The 22,809-nt window shown below is 43.2% G+C and overlaps 1 protein-coding gene across 1 annotated transcript; it reads left to right on the forward strand.

Moving 5' to 3' along the window:
• The first annotated feature begins 288 nt into the window (after nucleotides 1–288).
• Nucleotides 289–21,979, forward strand: LOC146174159 (uncharacterized). Its single transcript, XM_084585330.1, has 4 exons — nucleotides 289–681; nucleotides 11,796–12,067; nucleotides 15,622–15,791; nucleotides 21,546–21,979. The coding sequence occupies exons 1-4, from the start codon at nucleotides 289–291 to the stop codon at nucleotides 21,977–21,979; spliced, it is 1,269 nt and encodes a 422-aa protein (XP_084441456.1).
• The last annotated feature ends 830 nt before the right edge of the window (nucleotides 21,980–22,809 follow it).

A 22,809-nucleotide genomic window follows, 5' to 3' on the forward strand; every position in this document is an offset into this window, starting at 1 on the left:
AGTAAGAGTTAATGCAGTGTTGAGAATAATTCCGAAGGTAAAAAAAAGCAACTCAAACTTCACTTGCCTTCTAATTCTTTGTGTCGTTCTTTGTGGGCTGAACTAAAATATTTACTGCAAGAGTATTAAAAAGTAATCCTAAATATCATTTTATAATGTTTTTTAGTAGAGTCTCACATTTAGGAGTGTCTGCGAATTTGCATTCCTTTTCAATTCTTTTAACAGGAGAGTAAGCTGAACGCCAGAGCAGGAAGAATGATGTCTACCTCCTTACCAGAGGAAATCGGCATGTCCGGAGAAGGTGGCGCTGATGCTCCTCACGCGACTGAAGTGGCTGCAGCCATTGGCGCATCCTTCATGAACATGACAGCCAACATCCTTTCCGAATTTTTGACTCCACCATCTAATTTGAGCAGACTATCTTCCAGACGCCGCAACAATTTCTCTGCCATTCTGTCCTCGCCGTCGATGGCCATACTAGTATTGGACGCTCTTAATGTGGCGTACATGCCTGTCATCATCTATCTGGGCATCATCGGCAACATCCTGTCCCTGGTCACGTTCCTCTTCACCAAGCTAAGGAGTCGCACTTCTAGCCTGTACTTGGGAGCGTTGGCCGTGTCCGACTCGGGGTTCCTCATAGTTTTGTCCTTCGCTTGGCTCAATGAACGCGGAATAAACGTAAGTAGAGCAAAGGCATTTGTTGAATATTTTTGCTATTGTTACAGAGGTGGTTAATTCTCTGTTGCCGCTCACACTAGAAACTGCTGTTCTTGTATTCTGTAAGAAATATTTGCCTGCACCGCTACTTCTCAAGATACCTTGTTGGGTGAGTTGGTACTTATTCATTATTTATTTAAACAGCGCGAACACGAGAACAAAGGACAGATAAAAGAAAGCCACAGTACCACTACTTCTTTCCCAGTTTGAGCATAGTCCCCCGCAATTAGTCTAGAATTCGATAAACATCGACGGGGGAATTCGCATCGGCCAACTTTGTTTGCCCAATCTATGTCCCAAGGGGATCTTCACGAGGTCATTGTAGATGAACCGTTTCCCACAATTGTCAAGCGATTCGTCGATTTTCGCTGTACACATAGCTATCTAAATGTGACTCGCAGATTTAGTTTGGATATAACAAAGGAGTATACAGAAGGTAGCGAAATTGGACATACACAAAGTTGGCGTGCTAGATTAGTGCAGAATCTATTCACTACATGGCGCTGCTTGTATTCTACAGTGTAGATGATCACTCCAGCCGAAGGAAGCCCTGGTTTTGGAGGTAAGAAATGAAATGTGAACTAAATGGCGGTGGAAGTAAGCGAGAGCCGTTTGGAAGATTGGCGGAGGAATGGCAGGGAGGGGATGGATGGAATATAAATCGAAATTAAACACGAGTATTTAAAGATATATACCATCATTCGAAAAAGAAAGCCGTTTAAAGTTGATGGATTATCTAAGTTAAAAATAAAAAAAAAGAAAGGCTGAGGCTGAGAAAACTTTATTCAGAATAAGTGGGAAGAATAGGGGAAGTCAGTTAGCGTGCCGCAGGCCGTGGAGACCTTTGGTGACGCCAGCCCATTCAAACGCCTTGACCTGAATTTCAGGGTCATCGCTGGACCTTAGCTTGTCCCAAGCTTCTTTAGAGAGATCAGGCAAGAGTTCTGAGGGAGGCTTACAGGTCTTGCATGCCCATATAATATGCTCGAAGTTATATTCTCTCCGCAAAAGCAGCAGAAGGGATTCACATCTTTATTTATAAAGTTTGATATGTATTTTGGGTTGGGGATGGTCCTCTTCTGTGGCTGTCTGCATACGACTTGTTGTCTGGTCAGACTTATGGGGTGGTATTTGTTCTTCGTATTGTTTTTGCGGCCGCGAATGTGCGGCCGCGAAAAGGGCGGCCTCTTCCGCCACTGGGGGTCTGGACGTGGAAATCGTCTCCGCCATAGCGAGTCTGGCTGGTGTGTGTGCCTCCACGTGTCGAATATTTATTAGGGTCTTCCGTGTATTCGGCGTCCTCGACGTAGATGACATCCTGTAGCCGGCTCAGGGTCTTGTGCAGGTTCTTAGCTCTTGCTTCTCTTCGGCCTTGATGTGTGGTGGAGTTCAAGTTCTGAGGAAAGGGTTTAATAGTGATTCTTTTTAAGCAAGGCGATGACTATCACCCCCCGTGTCAAAGAGGACGCTCCTGACATCCATCCATCCATACATGCCTGCATCCATGCATCCGTCCATCTGTCCATCCTAGCTTCCTCCCGTCCGTCCGTCCATCCATCCATCCATCCATCCATCCATCCATCCATCCATCCATCCATCCATCCATCCATCCATCCATCCATCCATCCATCCATCCATCCATCCATCCATCCATCCATCCATTCATCCATCCATCCATCCATCAATTCCTCCACCCACCTACTCACCCATCTTTCATCCACCAATCCATCCATCCACTCACCCACCAGATAATGTAGTTTGCCGGGACCGGGTGTATGCAAACACCGCATTCCTCGCTTCTCACTGCCACACGGTGATGGATGGGGAGCCAAACATGCCGTCTGCGTCAATGTTCTATCGCCGCCGCCAGACGGCCTCCGATTAACCACAAAAATGGTTGTTCAGACATTGCAGAGCTAACACTCGATAATCAAACAATTAAGTTCCTGAATAGGTGGGACAGCCACTAGCTTTAAACTTTTCATCTATAAAAAGAATTGTCATCATCATCATCATCAGCAGCAGCAGCCTGACTATACCCACCGCAGGGTGAAGGCCGCTCTCATATTTCTCCAATTAACCCGTTCCTGTGCTAGCTGCATCCACTTGACCACTGCGAACTTTTTAACCTCATCCGCCCACCTAACTTTCTGCTTCCTCCTGCTACGCTTTCCTTCCCTTGGAATCCAGTTTGTTGCCCTAAGCGAGCATTGGTTATCCTCTCTTCGCACTACATGTCCTGCCCATGCCCATTTCTTCTTCTTGAATTCCACTAGAATGTCAGTAACTAGAGGTATTTCTCTGACCCAATCTGCACGCTTCCTATCTCTTAATGTTACCCGTACCATTTTTCGTTCCATAGCCCTCTGCGTTGTTCTCAACTTAAGTAGAACCCTATTGGTTAGCCTCCAGGGTAGATCTACCTTAGGATACATTACATACGTAGCAAATGCCGCACGGATCCAAGATTCCCGGATATGTGGTTGTAGCAACAACTTGTTACTAATAGCCAAATGTAGCTAAATCGAACTTAATAGGAGGCGTGCGACGTGCAAGAAGTACGTAATACTACAGTGTTCTAGCGTTCTAGTGCTACATAATACGTGAAATTTGAAATTACAAATAATAGTACAGTGCCAAGAAAAGAGCCTGGAATGGGTGATATACTGCGTGATGGCAGTTGATGACGGCCAGCCCGCGGCCCGCACGCCCGCTCATTTGGTCCTCGTTATTATGTGGATTATCGTCTGCAGGGGTAGCTATGTAGTTCTGTTTCTTCAATCTTTCCTCACTTCCGTCTGTGATGAGATGCGTCACTTAACACGCTGATATTAGCTTCCAGGCATATCACCTTGGCTTTGTACTATTATTGAAGGCCCCTTTATCATTACTGAAGGCCCCCGCCGAGGTGGCGCAGTGGCTATGGCGCTCGACTAATATTCCCAAGGGCGCGGGATTGAATCCCGGCCTCGGCGGCCACTTTTCGATGGAGGCGAAAAGCAAGGCGCCCGTGTGCGGTGTAATGTCAGTGCACGTTAAAGAACCCACTGTGGTCGAAATTTCCGTAGTCCTCCACTACGGCGCCTTTCATAGCCTCAGTCGCTTTGGGGCACTAAACCCCACAAACCGAACCAAACCCTTACTAAAGGAATTAATATGCTTTATGGGGTAATGACTTATCAATGTAATATCTTAATTTTATTTCAATTTTTATTTACTTTCTTTTGCTTTTTCGTACCAGACGAACACAAACGGTACACTTTTAAGCTTGTCAATCCAAAGCTGAGTATGAATATCCGCTATCCATGTGACAGCTATAATGCTGGAAATGTTGACGTGTATAGCCTGTGTATATATACGCTGCGACATATAAGCGACGCGCTCGGCTACTTGCCCCAAGGTTGTGATATTTAATCTCAGTAATGGCAGCAGCACTTTGACGGAGGCAAAATGCAAACGCACCTGTTTTCTGCGAGATGTCAACGTTATGTACAAAGCCCAGGCAGTCAAACTAAGCTGAAGCCCTCCACTGCAGTATTCTTCATAGCTACATATGTCAATTTAGGATGGGAAACCCTACATGCCACAGGTAGGATGTATATTTTTGTTTAATCTGTAACCTCTCATCTATGTTGCGCAACATTTGGTGTATTGTAGTTCTCAAAGATTTGTTGAAAACGATACCAAAGCAGTTCTTGGCGTGGTTCCCTTCATGAATTAATTTGCTAATTGCAGTTGTTTTACTATTGCATCAATGCTGGACCGTTCAAATAGCAGGCAATTGAATTACAGGATTGATGTCGATCATGCATTTCAGTTCTGACAAATTAAAAGCAGTGGTCCTCTCCATGCGTGCACAGGTCCCCTTAGAAAAATACACAAGCGAGTGTGAGTGTGACACATATAAAGAGTCGACAGAAGGCCAAGTGGAGCCAGTTTGATATTCATGAAGGCTAAAAAACAGCTACTGCCACATGCAGAAAAAATGGGTCATTTTACATTTGTTTAACTGACCATGAATAGCGTAACACTACTACGGCTATGAGGGACACGACAGTTCAGGGCTCCGGTATAATTTCGACCACCTGGGTTTCTTTTACATGCACTGACAACGCACAGAGCATGACAGCCTATTGTTTGCCTCTATTGAAATGCCACTGGTGTGGCTGAAATCAAATTTGCATCCATGGGTTAGGCAGCCAAGCACTCTAACTACTGGCAACACGACGTGGTAAAGTAACAATATGCATGCTATTATGTTTCCTTCTATCCTGTGTGTTCCTTCACAGAACTATTTATACAATAAAAAGTGAATAGCAAAAAACCCTAGTTTACTTCACATTATATTCTTATTTCAGCAGATATTCTCTAAGAAGAAATTAATCCTAATGTTTACATGGAAACCATTCACATCTTAACAAAAACAATGCACTTACTTCACTCCAATTGTTAATGGGCAACGTTGCACCTATGCTACTAAACTGCACTTCTCACAAAACCACAGGGTCCATCTGTTTTGGCCAATACAGTGATTAAACTAATGAAAACAGATGTCGCACACACACACTGGTCATCTCATAGCACATCTCTGCATTCGTTGCTTTTCAATTTCATGCCTTTCCGCTTAGCTTCAACTGTTGTCAGTATCCACCCTACTTTTTTGAAATATTTACTGCGCTGTTGAGATCAGAATCCTCGTTACCGATGGTCTCGGGTATTCTCGATGCTATCATTTTCATATCTTCTTCACCTGGAAGAACACAGAAAACGATAAAACTTCGGAGCAGACAAAAAATTAGGGAGACGCCTAATCTCCATCTGTAAGGGTATGATGCACCAGCTTTAATGGCTCTTGTCTGCGGATCCAACTGTGAATTCCCATTAATATACATGCCCTTTGCTGCAAACTTATTCACTAATTCCTAAATAATGTATTTATTATCTCACACATACTCATTAGCATGCGACTTAGGCTGCCGTTTTGTGAAAGACAACCTAGCGTACACATCTGTAAGCCTTGCGTTAACCAAACTGTACTAACGTGTCTCCCTGACCGAGGAGTAACTTTTATACTCAGAGCTGGAACGTCCTGGAACATATTTTAAAATATAACTTTGTAAGCTCGAAATAGCAGCTCCTGGCATGTCGTGTAGGCTCGAGACAATTGGCTCATGGCACTTTTGGGTTCTGCACAGGGTCCATCTGTTAATTATGCTAATTAACATTCATGAAAAAAGACATTTTCGTGCGAACAATGGTGGCAAATGGTCACCTGATGCCCTGAATGTTCTGAAATATATACCTATATGCATGCAAGGGTGGCATCATTACATAACACGATCAAAACGTCTTTCAGTGGGTGCACGTGCATGGCACATTAATGTCTATTAAAAGACCACCTCAAGAAATCGTTGTTTTTTTATTTATTGGTACCTCAAATGCCCACTTGAGGTGTTACATGAAGGGTGGGCTAACAAATCATATAAATATTTTGGTGATGAATGTCTTTAAAAATTCATGTTTAGGATGGGCAACACCTTCAGCTGGCAGGTCGTTCCAGTCTCTTGCAGTTTGGGAAAAGAATGATTTGAGATGTGCAGACGTGGATGCTCGGGTTGTGTGGACGGCGTTCGGGTGACTAGTGCGAAGTGAAATGCGGTGAGCAGGGGTGATAATGGAATGACTTAGGGAAATGACAAAACATGTGGAAAAGTGAAAGTCTGTCTATTTTACGACAGGATTCAAGGTTGGGAAGGTTAGCTTTTGCTTTCAGTGATGTTACGCGCGTATGATATGAGTAATCTGAATAAGTAAATCGCATGGCGCGGTTTTAAACGGACTAGAGTGCTTTAGAAACCACAATAGCTGTTCTAATATAATGCTAAAAGCATTCCACTGAGCGATGGACATATATATGCATACATTAGATAGCTCATGATAGCAGGGATCATTTATTTTTGTGACTTCCCACAAGTTCCTGTCGTGAGAAGCCCTAGATGTATGAACACGGGACAACTGTCTTAAAAAGTGACAAAAAGAAATAACCACATTAGCTTGCCGCAATGCTAAATTACAGAGTGCAGTTATGCTTCATGAAGATACCAAGAAGTTTGTAAAACGAAATGTGAGAGTGACATGGCAGGCTTTTTGAAACACTGAAATAAAAACAAACTACACTTTGTCCTAAAAGTCATTGAGAAATCGAAATCATGCAGTCATCAAAAATACATCATGGAGGATATTTTAGGCCATCTTCACAGAAGACGCACCCGCACCTGACAATCATCTTTATACTTATGAATGAAGACAAACCATTATGCAAGGAGCGTGAAGATGAACTAACAATAAACAATATCTTAATTTCATGTGCACCAGACGCGAGGAATTGAGAGAAAAACATTTTGTACAGGTTTGCAACAGATCCCTTTCCACCATAGGATTATTCTAGTAGAGGCTGCACTAGTTCAAATTCCCTGCATGTTTTGTTTCCTGAACGAAGCACTGTTCCTTAACAAGCTACATCATAAAGAAGATTTTAGTTATTGCGCACAAAATAAATAGATTAAACCTCGTTATTGGTGCATGGCAGCATTGGACGCTGATACGCCATAAAAATAAGGAATACCTTGGTTAGCTATTTATATGAGATCAGCTTTCGGTCTGTTGCGATACTTATTCACGTGGCAGCGCTGTCATGTGGGTCTAATGTCCCAGCGGACTTTTTAAATTTAAAGCGTAATTTTAAAAACTGTAGAGGCGATTCTACAGATCTCTAAAGACGCACAGGTGCTTGGTTTCGACTTGAGTGTTCCATTGTTTTGTCAGCGTCTGCCTACATGTTTGTTGAAAACAGATTGGTGGGCAAGTGTAAAGAGTAAAACTATTCAATTTTTGAACATTAGCGTGTTTCTGAAGGCGTTGCTTTCCATTACGGGACCCACAAAGAGCAGCTGAACATCAAACGCCGCCTAGGCTGGCTTCCTAGCAAGACAAAGGTGTACCGTGGGAAAATTCCTTCCCCAGTCCAGTGCTGGCCGCGGACTTGAAAGGCGAACTGTTCCAACTTATAGCTACATGGTTTAAGTAGATTCAGCATGTCTTTTGCCACGACTCGCAGCAAGGATCTAAAAGAAGAATATAACAAGAAATATATTTCCTCTATCTGCATTTTAAGTACAAGCATGGCATTTCATACAGATTGCAGTGCGTGTATTACATAGGACGGCCTAATGTTCTTCATGGCGATGTGCCTGTGTTGTGCCAGCGCTCGATCTTCGCGGGTAGATTCAGGATCTAAGACACCGTAAATTATAGCTCGCTTTCATTACAGGTAGATTGAGGGGATGTATTAGTGCGAGGGGAAAGCTGTTCATCAATGTGCGTATACGCCCAATCACGAGCAATTTTCATCTCATTGCCACGGTGTAGTACGTCCTATTTATCATCATCCTCATCTTCATCATCATCATCAGCCTGACCATACCCACTGCAGGGCGAAGGCCTCTCCCATATTTCTCCACTTAACCCGGTTCTGTGCTAGCTGCATCCACTTGACCCCTGCGCACTTCTTAATCTCATCCACCCACCTAACTTTCTGCCGCCCCCTGCTACGCTTTCTTTCCCTTGGAATCCAGTTTGTTACCCTAAGCAACCATCGGTTATCCTCTCTTCGCACTACATGTCCTGGCCATGTCCAATTTTTCTTCTTAATTTCCACTAGAATGTCGGTAACTTGAGTTATTTCTCTGACCCACTCTGCGCGCTTCCTATCTCTTAATGTTACCCCTACCATTTTTCGTTCCATAGCCCTCTGGGTTGTCCTCAATTTGAGTAGAACTCCCTTGGTTAGCCTCCACATTTCAGCGCCATAGGTGAGTACAGGTAAGATGCAACTCTTATATACTTTCCTCTTTAGCGATACCGGTAAGCTGCTAGTCATAATCTGCGAGTGCTTGCCAAATGTGCTCCATCCGAATCTTATTCTTCTTGTTATTTCCTTTTCATGGTCCGGATCTGCGGTTACTACCTGTCCTAAGTAGACATATTCGCCTACTACTTCCAGTACTTCGCTACCTAACGAAAACTGCTGTTCCTTCCCGAGGCTGTTGAACATTACCTTAGTCTTCTGCATATAGATTTTCAAGCTTACCTTTCTACGTTTCCTGTCTAGGTATCCATCATTATTTGCAGTTCATCCCCCGAGTTGGTTAGCAAGGCAATGCCATCAGCAAATCGCAGATTACTGAGGTATTCTCCATCTATCCTTATCCCTAACTGTTCCCATTCCAAGTCTCTGAATACTTCCTCTAAGCAAGCTGTGAATAGTACTGGGGAGATTGTGTCTCCTTGCCTAACACCTTTCTTTATGGGAATTTTGTTACTTTCTTTATGCAGAACTATGGTTGCTGTACAGCCACTATATATATCTTCCAGCACTTTCACGTACGGCTCATCTACCCCCTCATTTCGCAATGCCTGCATCACCGCCGAGGTTTCAACTGAGTCAAATGCTTTTCCGAATCAACGAATGCTATGTATAAGGGCTGGTTATATTCCGAGCATTTTTCTATAACCTGATTGATGGTATGGATATCATCGATAATAGAGTACCGTTTCCGAAACCCTGCTCGATCCTTTGCTTGATTGAAGTCTAAGGTTGTCCTGATTCTATTAGCGATTACCTTAGTAAATACCTTATACGTAACAGACAGTAAGCTGATTGGACTGTAATTTTTAGGTCCTTAGAGTCCCCTTTCTTATGAATGAGGATAATGTTTGCATTCTTCCATGGTTCCGGTACCGTCGGTGACATCAGGCACTGCGTATACAGGGTGGCCAGTTTTTCTAGTACTTTATCCCCCCGTCCTTCAGCAAATCTGTAGTTATCTGATCCTCTCCATCTGATTTCCACCTTTTCATTGTTTCTAATGCTTTCTTCACCCCGTCCTTCGTCACTGGTGGAACGTCTGACTGTTTTTCCTTACCGCCAATCTCATTACGGTCCTGACTACTTTGGCTAATTTACAGATTTGTATAGAACTCCTCGGCTACTTCGACTATCTTATCCATATTCGTGATGACGTTGCCCGCCTTGTCTCTTATCGCATACATCGCATCTGAAGAAGGAACGCAACAGATTAGTAAGAAAGAAACCCATCAACGTATTAGCGGTGAGGGGGAGGGCAGAAGAGTTCAGGATCTCGCTACAGAATGGGTATTCAGCTCTAATCGAGAATGGCGACATTACTCTAGAAGCAAGGAAGAATAATTTCAGAGATATCATTACTGAGTGCGTGGTAGAAGTAGGCGGTAGGATAGTTAGAGGTGATACCGGTAAGCTGTGTAAGGAGACGAAAGATTTGATCAAGAAACGCCAGAGTATGAAAGCTTCCAATCCAACAGACCGGATCGAATTGGCCGAGATATCAAAGCTAATAAATAAGCGCAAGGTTGCCTATATAAGGAAGTATAACATGGAGAAAATTGAGCATGCTGTAAAGAACGGGGGAAGCCTTAAAGCGGTAAAGAAGAAATTGGGCATAGGTAGAAACCAGATGTATGCGATAAGAGACGTCCCATTGCCGGCAGATATATGTGCTTGACAAGCGGCGCTTGCCGTACACAATCCTGAGTGAAGAGCATGATCTATGTTAGAATGGGTGAACTCTTCGTAGCATCTCATCGAGAGTTGCGACTAGCTCATATCATAGAGGAGACGATTCATTCACGCTTAGCCATACGGACGTGCATTTTTTAGCCGTGAGCTTATATATCGACGTCCGCCGTATCTTTTCGAGGCACGAATGGGTACGTTGGAAATATATTTGAATACTTCAAATTTATATTGACAATGTAGAGTTAAAAACCTCCATTAGCCCAGATACGCCGTTGCCGTCGTTGAGTGGTAGATACAATTTCATATTGGCTGCAATCGCTGCCATCTCAGAGCCAAGTAACTTCGTGCAGGATATTCAAAACATCCCATAAAGGTTATCCTAAACACGTCGCGTGTTGTATGATAGTAAATAAAACGTGAAATGTAACAGAATTAAACATCGTTGTGTGTTTCCTTCATGAACTGGTCAACCTCACGCAGAAAATAATCAAGGTTTTTACGCAGAATTCAAACGCACAAACACCCCGCTGCAGAACCGCCAGAGGCTAAGATACGCAAGTCAAGCCAACTACACCCTTAGTGTTGGTTAGCAAAGATGGATTATTAAATCATCTGTGGTCTTTATTTTAAAGCAGTATCTTACGACGGTACGGTAAGAGTGCGCGTGTAATTTGAAAAGATCGCAGGCTGTTGTCGAACCATACTTTAAAGTGGAGCTTGAGAGTACCGTCCTAAATTGTGTTCCATAAACAGAATAGTTGTGGCAACTTCTGTTCTGACGACTTCTTATTTGACAGTTTTGTAATGCTGGTCATTTTTGTTTACATTCTGACTGTTCGAAGCTCTTAGACGCAAATGTGGTTTTGGAGGCGGTATTCTTCTAATCATTATTGTAATACCTGAACTGCCCGTACGTAAAAGATATCTGCTTGGTATCTACCGTACAAACAAGATATCTACCTTTCTCATTCTAGCAGCATCAAAATGTAGAAAGTTCATCATTTTAGGGATTTTCCTATTAGGTAATTCCTTCTAGCCTGTTTACCGATTTAGCTTGTTTGTTTTTGGTATCAACTGATTTTGGGGGGGGGGGGGGAGGGGGTCGGCGTGAGTTGACTCGTTCGTTGTTAAAAACAAATTGAGCGATCATGCAGTAGCCGATTGTCAGTTAAGTTATGTCACACATGCGATGCGGTAAACGACTCTAAGATAAACGAATCAGTTTTCCCTTTGCGAATACCACCTTACTAAAACAAATAATCAATTGAGAGTGCTGCCATATTAGGTTCTAAAAGTCTACTGAGAAAGCGGCTCATGCTACAATTCGTCTCGTAATGGCTTAGACTTTAATTACATATACACTTTGGGTTGACAGATTATGCTTATCAAGGTATGGCGCTTTGCTTTCATTTTTTTGACGGCACGCGGCCCCTCTCTTTCTTCTCATACGTCCCTGCAGGTGTACCAACATGGCCTCTGCCTGCTCACAGTGTTCCTGTCTTCGGCGTTTGCGTGCTGGTCCGTGTGGCTGACGGTCAGCTTTACAGCTGAACGCTTCGTAGCCGTGCGCTACCCGCTGTGGAAGCTCCAGACAAGCTCCCCGATCAGGAGGTCCCGACTGGTTATCGGCGCAACGGCATTCCTTAGCGTATTGCTAAATGCGCCGCTGCTCGCCTTCGTGCATGTCGACACCGAGTTAGCCGAGTGCAGTCTCAATCCGGAATATGAGAGGTGAGCTCCTCGGATCAGAATACTAAATTCATGTTATATGCTGTTCTTTATATTACCATATATTGATCTCATAACTTAAAATGGAAATGAAATTACTAGGTAAAATCTTGTTGTTCAGTATTGTTGTTCATGCCCTCAAAGTCAAATGTGTTTTTGGCAGTGTTTGAAGCATATTGAAAATAGCGTGAGATAATTAAAAAAAGAATAGAAAAATAACGTTACCCAACCCGCACCGTAAAAAGCATAACGGGTGTACATCTATGTTAAATAAAAAGCAGACAAACAAGAAAATTGTTCTTTACTGAAAAGCAAGAAAGAACTAAAAAAAAAAATTGGGGGGAGAAATGTACATCAAAGCTGTGGAGATGTTTGTAAACAGCGCTAGAATTTCTTCGGAATCCCCTTTTACACATTTACTCTCTCTTTGTTAGTATTGAAATTGCCTTCTCGTTTCTTTATCTTACTATTGCCTCTTAATTTGCTCTTAGTATATTCTGGAAAGTAGACTGTGAGAGACTTAGTAGGACTACTATGTGTGCAAACTAATATTACTTAATGAAAGGAGAGGTAATGGTTCAGGTATACACTCAGCATTCTTTTATTCTGCCATGATGTTCTGTTGCTTCCTTCTAATCGTATGAAAAGGGGTTTTAATTGTTAGTCATTACAAATGGTATTTTGGGCGTTATAATCACAATTGCACAAAGATAATCAGACAATATTTTTTTTTCAACTGTTCCGACTTAGATAATAATACTTTTTTGACCAATAATCATGTCCGCCTCGGGGTAACAACACATATTCATCCCCTGTGTTGGTCCAGTGGCTGCTTGGGAACGGTGGCAGAAACGGGGCTTCCTTGATCCAAGCGGAGCAAATGATACCGGCCAGTGTTTTGATGGCCCACTTTAGGAAGTGGTTAAAGCACACATATATGAGCAAAAAGTAACTAGGGCTCAAAACGCACAAATATTTGTATTCGTTTTGTATCTTTGTATAAAAGATCTAGCATCTAGGATATAGCATATAGCAGGGGGCGGCAGAACGTTAGGTGGGCGGATGAGGTCAAGAACTTCGCAGAAATATGGGAGAGGCTTTTGCCCTGCACTGGGTATAGTCAGACTGATGATGATGATTATGGTGACAACGACGAAGACGATGATGATGATGATATAGGATACGAAGGTAATACACATTTATCAACGCACTTCTTTGGCGACTACGCAGAGCTGTTAGGAAAAACTGGTTGTCATGAATGTCACATGTGGATTCTGAAATACGTTTAGAATATACCTGACGCAGAGGGAATGAAAAGCGGTGAATAATATATGCTCTGATGTGAAGTTTCACTGAATTTGCAGTGATACTCTGGGCAGTGTGAGGTTAAAGTCGGAAGAGAGAGAGGGAGAAAGTCATCAGAAGTATTTTACGCTATTGAGAAGCAAATTTTTGAAATGAACATAACAGGTAAAAGTTGAATGTGAATGTAAAGGTTGTGAGTTGAGCGTATTTTCCGCGAAGGTTATATTCGCATAGTGATTGCAGTAGGCCTGTTCAAACGAGCTGAGTTATTGATAGGAAATGATTTGTTTCCCCACTGCTAACGAAAGCCGTCGTCTATGTTCATGCAAGTAAAATATAATAAAAAAAATTATTTCACCTCTCATCACAAATCCAGTAGATGCCCAGAGGCAATACATATCGCATATTAAAGGGGGCATCAAAGAATCGCTCGAAAAAAAATATAACCTCAGGAAAAAATTCTGAACATCTCACAAAACCGACTTTAAACTTGATATCGCTCGCTTAATTAACGTAATTAAAACATGATACGAAATAATAAATTAAGGTTGATACATAGCTGAAACGATAAGTCGCCATTACTAATAGCGCTTACCGTTTGCTTGAAGACTACAAGAAACACTTTTCAGACCCGAAAATAGATTTGTTTGGATTCATTAACCATTTAATAACGGTCTTTATAACGTAAACAAAATAAAGGCGAATTTGCACAGAAAGTTTACAAGTGCATTGCCGAATTTCATTAGAGAGATATGTATCGAACAATTCGACTTGCTCCGTATGTAAAAGACACTGAACGCTTAGATAGCGCTAAGGCGGGACAGCATATAGTGTGTAGTTATGAGATGAAAACATTAATAGAACATATTGTCCGAGATACATAAAGACATCTATATAAAAATAGTAAATTTCATTAAGCACGACCTCAATATGAAGTTCAATACTGAGATCAATATTTTTGGCAACGGGTTCATAAATGCTGTTATTTGTATTGACAATTACGCAGTATTCTACAATATACTTTACTTCAGACGACAACGTGCCTAGGAAAGTCGCTAGCTGATATTGGGAACATAAGACGGCTCAGTTCAGTTTCCCGAGGCACGCAAGTTTGGTGGCAGCGAGAGGAATACTTCATTTCATTTCTCACAAAATGAGAATTATGAAGAGGGAAATATTCCTGCCGCCAGAAAAAGAAAGAACTAATATTTAGGTTTTGATTTCATTTTAGAATTTTATGGTCTCCTGCCAGTAGTCTAAACAAGACTGCGAATTGTACAGCAAGCTAACTACCAGCGATGAGGAACCTCAAACCCATTAGGTAAATGACATCAACTCAGGTTGGGAAGACAACCGCTTATAGAAGCTGTGCTGTTGGCTAATACAAAAAAGTGGATAAAGTTTCATGCTTTTAATAATGCTCGAGTGAAACCTTGACAACACGCCAAAACACTGTCAAAATCTTCAGCTTTCAAATAATAACGCCTGGCCATAATATTTGTTCGAACAGTATTTATGGAATTGTTTTAAAGGTATGGTTGTTAACCGCGTGGCCGGTATATTTACGCTGAATCGTCATCATTTGCATATATAACACAGTCCATTTTCCCACAAGATATTGAGCAGGCGGCGGACCAGTTTAGAAATTTTGTTAAAATGAATTCAAAGTAATATCGAACTTAAACGTTTCAAAATTTTCCAAGGTTAATAGATACGTTTGAAACAATAGCCATGAATAAGTGCCGCTTTTAGTAAAATGACGTTTGAAAATTCAGGGCAAACAGAAAGATGTATAACACAAATTCAATAGTTTCGCACATTCCACCTCAAACGCCACGGGGCAGAATATTTCGTCAAATCAATTAGATTAGTTATTATAGCTGGAATAACCTCAATCCAAAACTATCTTAGCTCGAGAGAAATATTTCAAACAAATTATTAGTTATCATTATAAGAACAAATTAGATTTACTTCTCCTCCTGCAGATAGACACAGTATATTATGGTAAAAATACATATTTATACTTTAATATAGGTTTTGTAGGCAGAAAAAAAACTGTGAGCATGTGAGATAAATTCACAGTAAGCAAACTTGTTAACCAAGAAGTTTTGATTATGACAACTGCGGGACAAGTTGTAAAGTATGCTTCACTATCTTGAGCGCTTTGGCGCAGTAATATATCGACAACGTTTTCACTAATCTGTCGATTTTCACGTTAACCTGAACTGGTGCACTTTTATTTTCCTTTCCAGTGCCCTGTACTACTTGAACCTTCTTGACACGGTGCTGACCTTTGTTCTGCCATTTCTACTCATTACTGTCATGAATTTAATGATTGCGCGGGCCATATACCTCTTCTATATTCGTTATAAGGAGCAGCGGGCAACACGCGGCAGTCTAGACCACTTCGAACAATCTCAAGGTAAGTAAGAGGTGACGTATAGCCACACCTCCCTTTTCGCTTAGTTTCTTACGTTTTGCTTTTCTTAATGCCAGAGGCGACGGTATTCACTATTTCTGTCAATAACATTTTTGCAACAGCCTACACCAAGCGATCCGTGCTCATTTACTTGCTCATTTTGCTGTAAACATATGCCCGTGTATTCCGTCAGTCTGTTTTTTAAACTATTGACTGCTATTTGAACTAAATGTGTTCCCATTATTTTATGAAGATTATGAAAACCGACAAAATTAAATATTATTGGGGAGACCCAATTTCATTTCGATTTTAAGATATGCCCACAATCATTGTACATGTATTAAAAACGAACATCATTCTAGCTGCCTTAAAATAAACTATTACTTTTGCATTATTCATTGAGTGAGCTTTTGTTCGTTGCCGTTTGCCCAAAATGTGGCACCACTGGTATATAGCACGAAGAGTATGGAATTTAAAAAAGTACACACTGATGCAAGCGGCGTAGGTCTGGGCGCTGTTCTTGCTCAACGGAAACATGGATATTCCGAGTATGTTGTCGTGTACGCTAGTCGTACCCTCACGAAAGCGGAATCGAACTATTCTGTGACCGAAAAGGAGTGTCTGGCCATCATATGGGCCCTTACCAAGTTTCAGTTCAGTTCAGTTCAGTTTTATTCGTTCTTATATTTACGGTCGCCCATTCTACGTTGTTACCGACCACGCGCTCTGTTGGCCATCCTCCCTCAAAGACACCTCCGGCCGCCTCGCCCGCTGGGCGTTACGTCTTCAGGAGTATGATATCCACGTCATCTATCGATCTGGACGCAAGCACACCTACGCTGATACCCTTTCCCGTTCACCGCTTCCTAACGACTCGACGGCTGGCTTCGTTTGTGTCTACGATATGTCGCCGCTCAACATTACCAACATGAAATCTGAGCAGCAGAAGGATCCATGGATATCTTAACATTCCTGTCTACGCCCGCAGAGCTGTCTCCGTCCCGTGCACTTCGTCGTCAGGCCCACCACTTCGCCACTCGTGATGGACTTTTATACCGCCGCAATTACCATCCTACAGGGCGAAAGTGGCTTCTTGTGATTCCGGACATCTCCGTGCTGAACTCTGCGCCTCTTTCCACGCCTATCCCCAATGCGGCCATGCAGGTGTCATGAAAACCTATTCTCGACTGCGTATGAGATATTACTGGCGCGGTATGTACCGCTTAATTCGTCAATACATCCGATCCTGTACCGCCTGCCAACGTCGCAAGAATCCACCCTCTCAGCCAGCCGCTCCGTTGCAGCCATTGCCTTGCCCCAGCCGTCCTTTTGACCGTGTCGGTATCGATCTGTATGGCCTGCTTCCGACCACTTCGGCTAACAACCGCTGGGTCATCGTAGCCGTTGACCACCTAACCTAACCCGGTCATCGTAGCCGTTGACCACCTAAACGAACGGCATGACTGAGTGATTTAATCGCACCCTTAGTGACATGCTAGCCATGTACGTTGATAGCGCTCACTCTAATTGGGACCAAGTGCGGCCTTTCGTAACGTACGCCTACAATACGGCTACGCAGACTACGACTGGGTTATCCCCCTTCTTTCTTTTATATGGTCGTGAACCCACGTCCAACATGGATACATATCCTGCCCTACCACCCCGACGCTTCAGAGACCACTGTACTGTCTGAAGCGCACACATTTGCCGAAGAATGCCGACAATTGGCGCGATCCTTCACAACGGAGAACAAGGCTCAACGAAAGCATAACCGGGACCCTACAAACCCAGCGCCTTCATATCCCTCAGGTGCCCTCGTTTGGTTCTGGGTGCCTTCCTCAGCACCCGGCCTCTCATCCAGACTCCTATCGCGCTATCATGGACCTTACCGCATTCTCGAACAATCTTCTCCCGTCAATTACGTAGTAGAGCCCTTGAACCCATCTCCAGATCATCGCCGCCGGGGCCGAGAAACTGTACATGTCAACCGCCTTAAGCCGTATTATGATCCCCCTACCCTTTCCTCACCATGAGTCGCCAAGATGGCTCCTTCTGATTTAAAAAAAAAACTGATTTATTTATAGGAAGGGAAAGGCGCGGTAACTGTCTCACTTGTTTTCTGTGGACACCGCAACAGCGCCGTAAGGGAAGGCAGGAAGGTGGGAGTGAAAGTGGAAAGAGAGAAAGAGGAGCCGTAGTGGAGGGCTACGGAGTAATTTCGCCCACCTGGGGATCTCTAACGTGCGCTAACATCGCACAGCACCCCGTCAATTACGTAGTAGAGCCCTTGAACCCATCTCCAGATCATCGCCGCCGGGGCCGAGAAACTGTACATGTCAACCGCCTTAAGCCGTATTATGATCCCCCTACCCTTTCCTCACCATGAGTCGCCAAGATGGCTCCTTCTGATTTAAAAAAAAAAACATTTATTTATAGGAAGGGAAAGGCGCGGTAACTGTCTCACTTGTTTTCTGTGGACACCGCAACAGCGCCGTAAGGGAAGGCAGGAAGGTGGGAGTGAAAGTGGAAAGAGAGAAAGAGGAGCCGTAGTGGAGGGCTACGGAGTAATTTCGCCCACCTGGGGATCTCTAACGTGCGCTAACATCGCACAGCACACGGACCCCTCTTCGTTTCGCCGCCATCGAAACGCAGCCGCCGAGGTCGGGTTCGAACTCGGGTACTCCGGCACAGTAGTCGGGCGTCTTACCACTGCACCACCCCGGCTCCTATTCCGCCGGGGGGTATTGCAGTAATCCCGATCGCCATCAGCTCGCGCGCCAACCCGAAGGGTAGACGAAGTGGAGCCGGAGCCTTGTTGGCACTGCACTGTTGGCAAGCTGTTGGTTCGAACGCTACCCCCGTCGCTTTGGTTTGCGGACGTTGCCTACGGTCTTGGTGCTCCAATAAACCCCTTACAATGCATATAATTTGCCCCTGGCGCATTTGCTATTGCCACTGCAAAACTTCTAATGAAGCCCATTTCCCAGAGCACGTTGACACCTCCAACTGCCCATCAAAAGTTACAACCTTGTCTTCAAAACGCGATGCACCATTGAAATGAATCTTCGCTAAAAGTGACGGAAGTAGATCCATCAAATTAGTTAAATAAAGCGTTGTATGCATGCTGTGTACGCGGTATCTACGCCTCAAACAAACAGCTGGCGTTAAGAACATGTTGGCTTGCTACTCTGCGTAGGAGAGAGAATTAGGGAACGTAATAAACAAAATGGGCTGTGTGGAAAATTTACTAGAGGTGGAGAGCAATACCTTTATATATATGGGAAATATTTCAATGTGCATTGAGATACGTTTAATGCCTCGTGGGGTGCGTCTCTTAGAATTTTAGGAGGAGCCTCCTGGGGAGAGCAGTCTCGCAGTGGCGCTATAAGATCACATTAACATTTGCCGCAACGCGATAGTGTACTCTGCGCATGAGCGACGGCAAAGCGCATCAACGTTCGATTCTCTTCTTAAAGATAGGGTGCAATTGTGACTCAAAACGATTGCCGAAAAAAACAAAAAAAGCAACAAAGGAAACCGCGCACTTTTTTTTTTTGTGCAGGTTTCCATCCGCGCAGATGTCCTAAAACCGCGTTTGCTCAGAAAGAAAGGTTGCGCGCAGGAGTTTATCTGCTTGAGCCCCCAGACCCTGAAGCAATTCTGGTGTTTTCTTCGTGCGGAATTATGCACTTCGTGATTGGCACGTAATAAATAAAACAAGTAACAGAACATTCGTACGCGAAGATGATTTGAATCCTTTGCGAAGCACAGATCAGCTCGGTTTGCATGTTCACTGCCATCGGCAACTACGCCATTGCTGCAGACTGCGCCACACTTGTTATAAAGCAACTTCTCGTGTTCTGTGTCTCCGCCTGGAGCGATTCCATTTGTTGCGCAAATAACTTCGAAAACAGAACCAAAGTGCACTTACATACGCAAGCCGAACTTGGCGAGTCTATGACGGGCCGCAAGGTCTAATAATTTAAGCCGAAAGTTTTCATTTCCTGATAAGCTCCGAGACTGGACCCTCTGAGGAACAAAAAGTATAAAAGAATGTCACGTCATACTACTCTGACGTCATGCTTTGTGGCAAACGTCCCTACATCGCAAATAAGGGCTTGAGTCTGGGGACAAATTTGTCTATATATAGGGATGGACAAGTAGACAATGAGACATTTTGTTTCTAGATAGCTATAAGAAAATCGCTAGTATACCAAATGTAGGTGAGCTGTGGACGTGTCGCCACGACACCTCAAGAAAGGAGCTCGCTCTTTGCAGGTGTCCGGCAGCTTCGCAATATTTGAGCTGTCAGATACAGATGTAGTTGCACCAGACTCAATCGATCAAACTAAAGAGCGTACGTTGACGCTTTAAGAATAGATAAGCTGGAATCTTAAAAGTTCTACATAAAAACAGAAGCAACGCATTTCATGTATTGGGCATTGCATGGTCGGCGATGTTCCGCCAAATGGAACTATATCTCAAAAATGTGGTCGCACCGAAGATGGAACAGAGCATGCACATATAATCTCTAGGCTTTCGCCTTACCCAGCGTAAGGAAACGATGCTTGAGTGCACCCCTAGAATTTTTTTTCAGGTTGCTAGTTGTACGTTGGTGCTGCGGAAAGAGCAAATAATAATATCAAAGACTGCCGTCTGCGCTGCCTGTAATAGATTTGGAGCTTTCTCCCACTCCGCATATTTTGGATGCAAATGCACATTCTACTCACGCTTATTCATACTCTAAGCATTTAAGCTATGTTGTACCATTCTTTTTTTCTCGTTTACTTACACGTCTAGATTCGCCGCTTGTAATGACTGCCTAAAGACCCCAATGGCTGTTAAGTGAGTTCCAACCTCCCCCTTAATGCTGCAACCTGAACGAAAGTTCTTTGTAGATGTTCTTTTGAATTTATTTGTATCAAATGTCTATTTTAAAACCCAGTGTAAATATATCATCATTTTTTCTTCCTCTGAGTCTCATAACTTTAAAGGCCTTTCTTCGTCTACACTGTCCTTATAGTCGACAGAATGATAACAAAATTAGTACATTTAATAAGCCCAGGAAACCTAAATGCGAGCTTTCAGGAACATTCAAGAAAGGTAAGCAAGTCAGTCACTGCGCTCTAGCTATAAAGTTAAAAGTTTCAAAAGAAACTGCGAATTATCACTGATCCTATTAAAACATTTCCAATATACAACAGGAAATCAGTTGTCACAGATAAACACCTCATTGCTCATAAGATTGACAATATTACGCTTTATGCTTTCCCTTAGTGTTACTCCATATATACATATGGCTAAAGCTATACATATATGTGCGAATAAAGGACCCATTGGAAGCACACAGTATTAGATGTAAATATTCCACTATTTTTGTCATCAACCTCCTTAATATTACTTAGTCACGCAGTCACTATTGAGGGCAAAAAATAAAAATTATAGACCTTTATCGGCCAAAATGGGCGGGGCACGTTACGCAACCTCAATGCATTCTTCACAAAATAAAGTTGTTAATTCGCATTAAGTCGAGAGACCACTTTTCTCGGCTTTAACGGGTGGTGCAGCACTTGTATGTTTCACATACAGCACCCCAGGCTGCATTTCCCAGTTCGCCAATGCAATTTTTTGTTAGTTGTTCGTCAGCATCTCGACAGCACTGAGCCCATGCAATATTTAAGCAAATTCCTTATTGGTGAAGTGATTATAGTGTGATACGAATAAATACATTTCTTTATGCTGCCTTTCTATTGTCAGGTTCATCGGCGTCAAGAAAGACCGGCGACATGGTGGTGTCCAGGGATGGTACTATGACAGCGACCAGTGGTGGCGGAATCGCCCACGCCACACAAATCAGTGTCACACGCATGCTTCTTTTGGTGTCTACTGTCTTCATACTGCTCAATCTGCCCAGCTACGTAATGAGGATCTACGTCTTCCTGTTGTCTCTGCGACACTCCACAAACCCCGATGTGATCTCGACGCCATATGTGTTGCAGCGGTACTTCATGCTCCTGTACTATACAAACTTCTCCATCAACTTCGTGCTGTACAATGCCGGCTCACGAATGTTCCGTGCCACGCTCTGCGACAGCGTTCAAAGATGCTGGCTGGCGCTACGGGTGTCGATGGCTGGGCTTCGATCCAGACCAGACCGTTCTCCTCGTCGCAATGAAGACATTGTCATTTGAATACTTTAAGGGCATACTTTAAGGTAACTTGACATATTATACGTTATTGCCAAGAGCGAAATGCTTAAATTAAAAAATAATGTCTGCTACTCTGTGAGTATACTAATACTTGTGTGCCTTGAGTTTTAATATTGCTCACGAAAAAAGTTGTGCCTGAAATGAGGACGGTGTGTAAAAAGTTGTGATTGAAGTGCGAACGGTGTGTTGTTAATCATGGGGCTTAACAATGTCACCAATTAAGTTTTGCGTAGTTTTAACAGCTCTAGCTTCGATGTGAGGTTTTCAGTTTTTTTCGGAAGTGGCGAGCTGCTACATATGGTTGTACAAAATGCTGCCATGAAGTATTTGTAGTCGAAAGCTGTGGCCTGATGTCTTTGCCTGAAAAAGTTCACTTGTCGCGCGGTGAGCCTGAACTGTTCATCAAACTACGATGACCACAGGAAAGGGAGGTGTCCACGCCCATCTGACGTAAGCGTTCCCTGTTCCTATGGTTTTATTCTGCGTCAAAGTATTTATAACTACCGGTAAGAAGCACATCAAGTGTTATGTCGCTTTCAAAGATATTCTACGAGACCGCAGCACAGACAATGTATAGGATGTTATTCAAGAAAACTGGCGTGTCGGGTATGCCTGCAGGGTGTTGAGGCCATAGACAATGATATAATAGTGACAGAATGGTTCATATAGTAGCCTTCATTAAACATTTTTATCACACGCTTAATTACACTCAGTGTAGGAAAAATTGGTCTTTCCTATAGCCTACACGTTATTCCCCCTCTGTAACAGTTGCAGCAAGCTTGCTACCTCAATATTCCTAGTTTCATCTGCCC

This window comes from Amblyomma maculatum, chromosome 11 (assembly GCF_055883805.1).
Source record: "Amblyomma maculatum isolate TAMU_Amacu chromosome 11, ASM5588380v1, whole genome shotgun sequence".
Lineage (NCBI taxonomy): Eukaryota > Metazoa > Arthropoda > Arachnida > Ixodida > Ixodidae > Amblyomma > Amblyomma maculatum.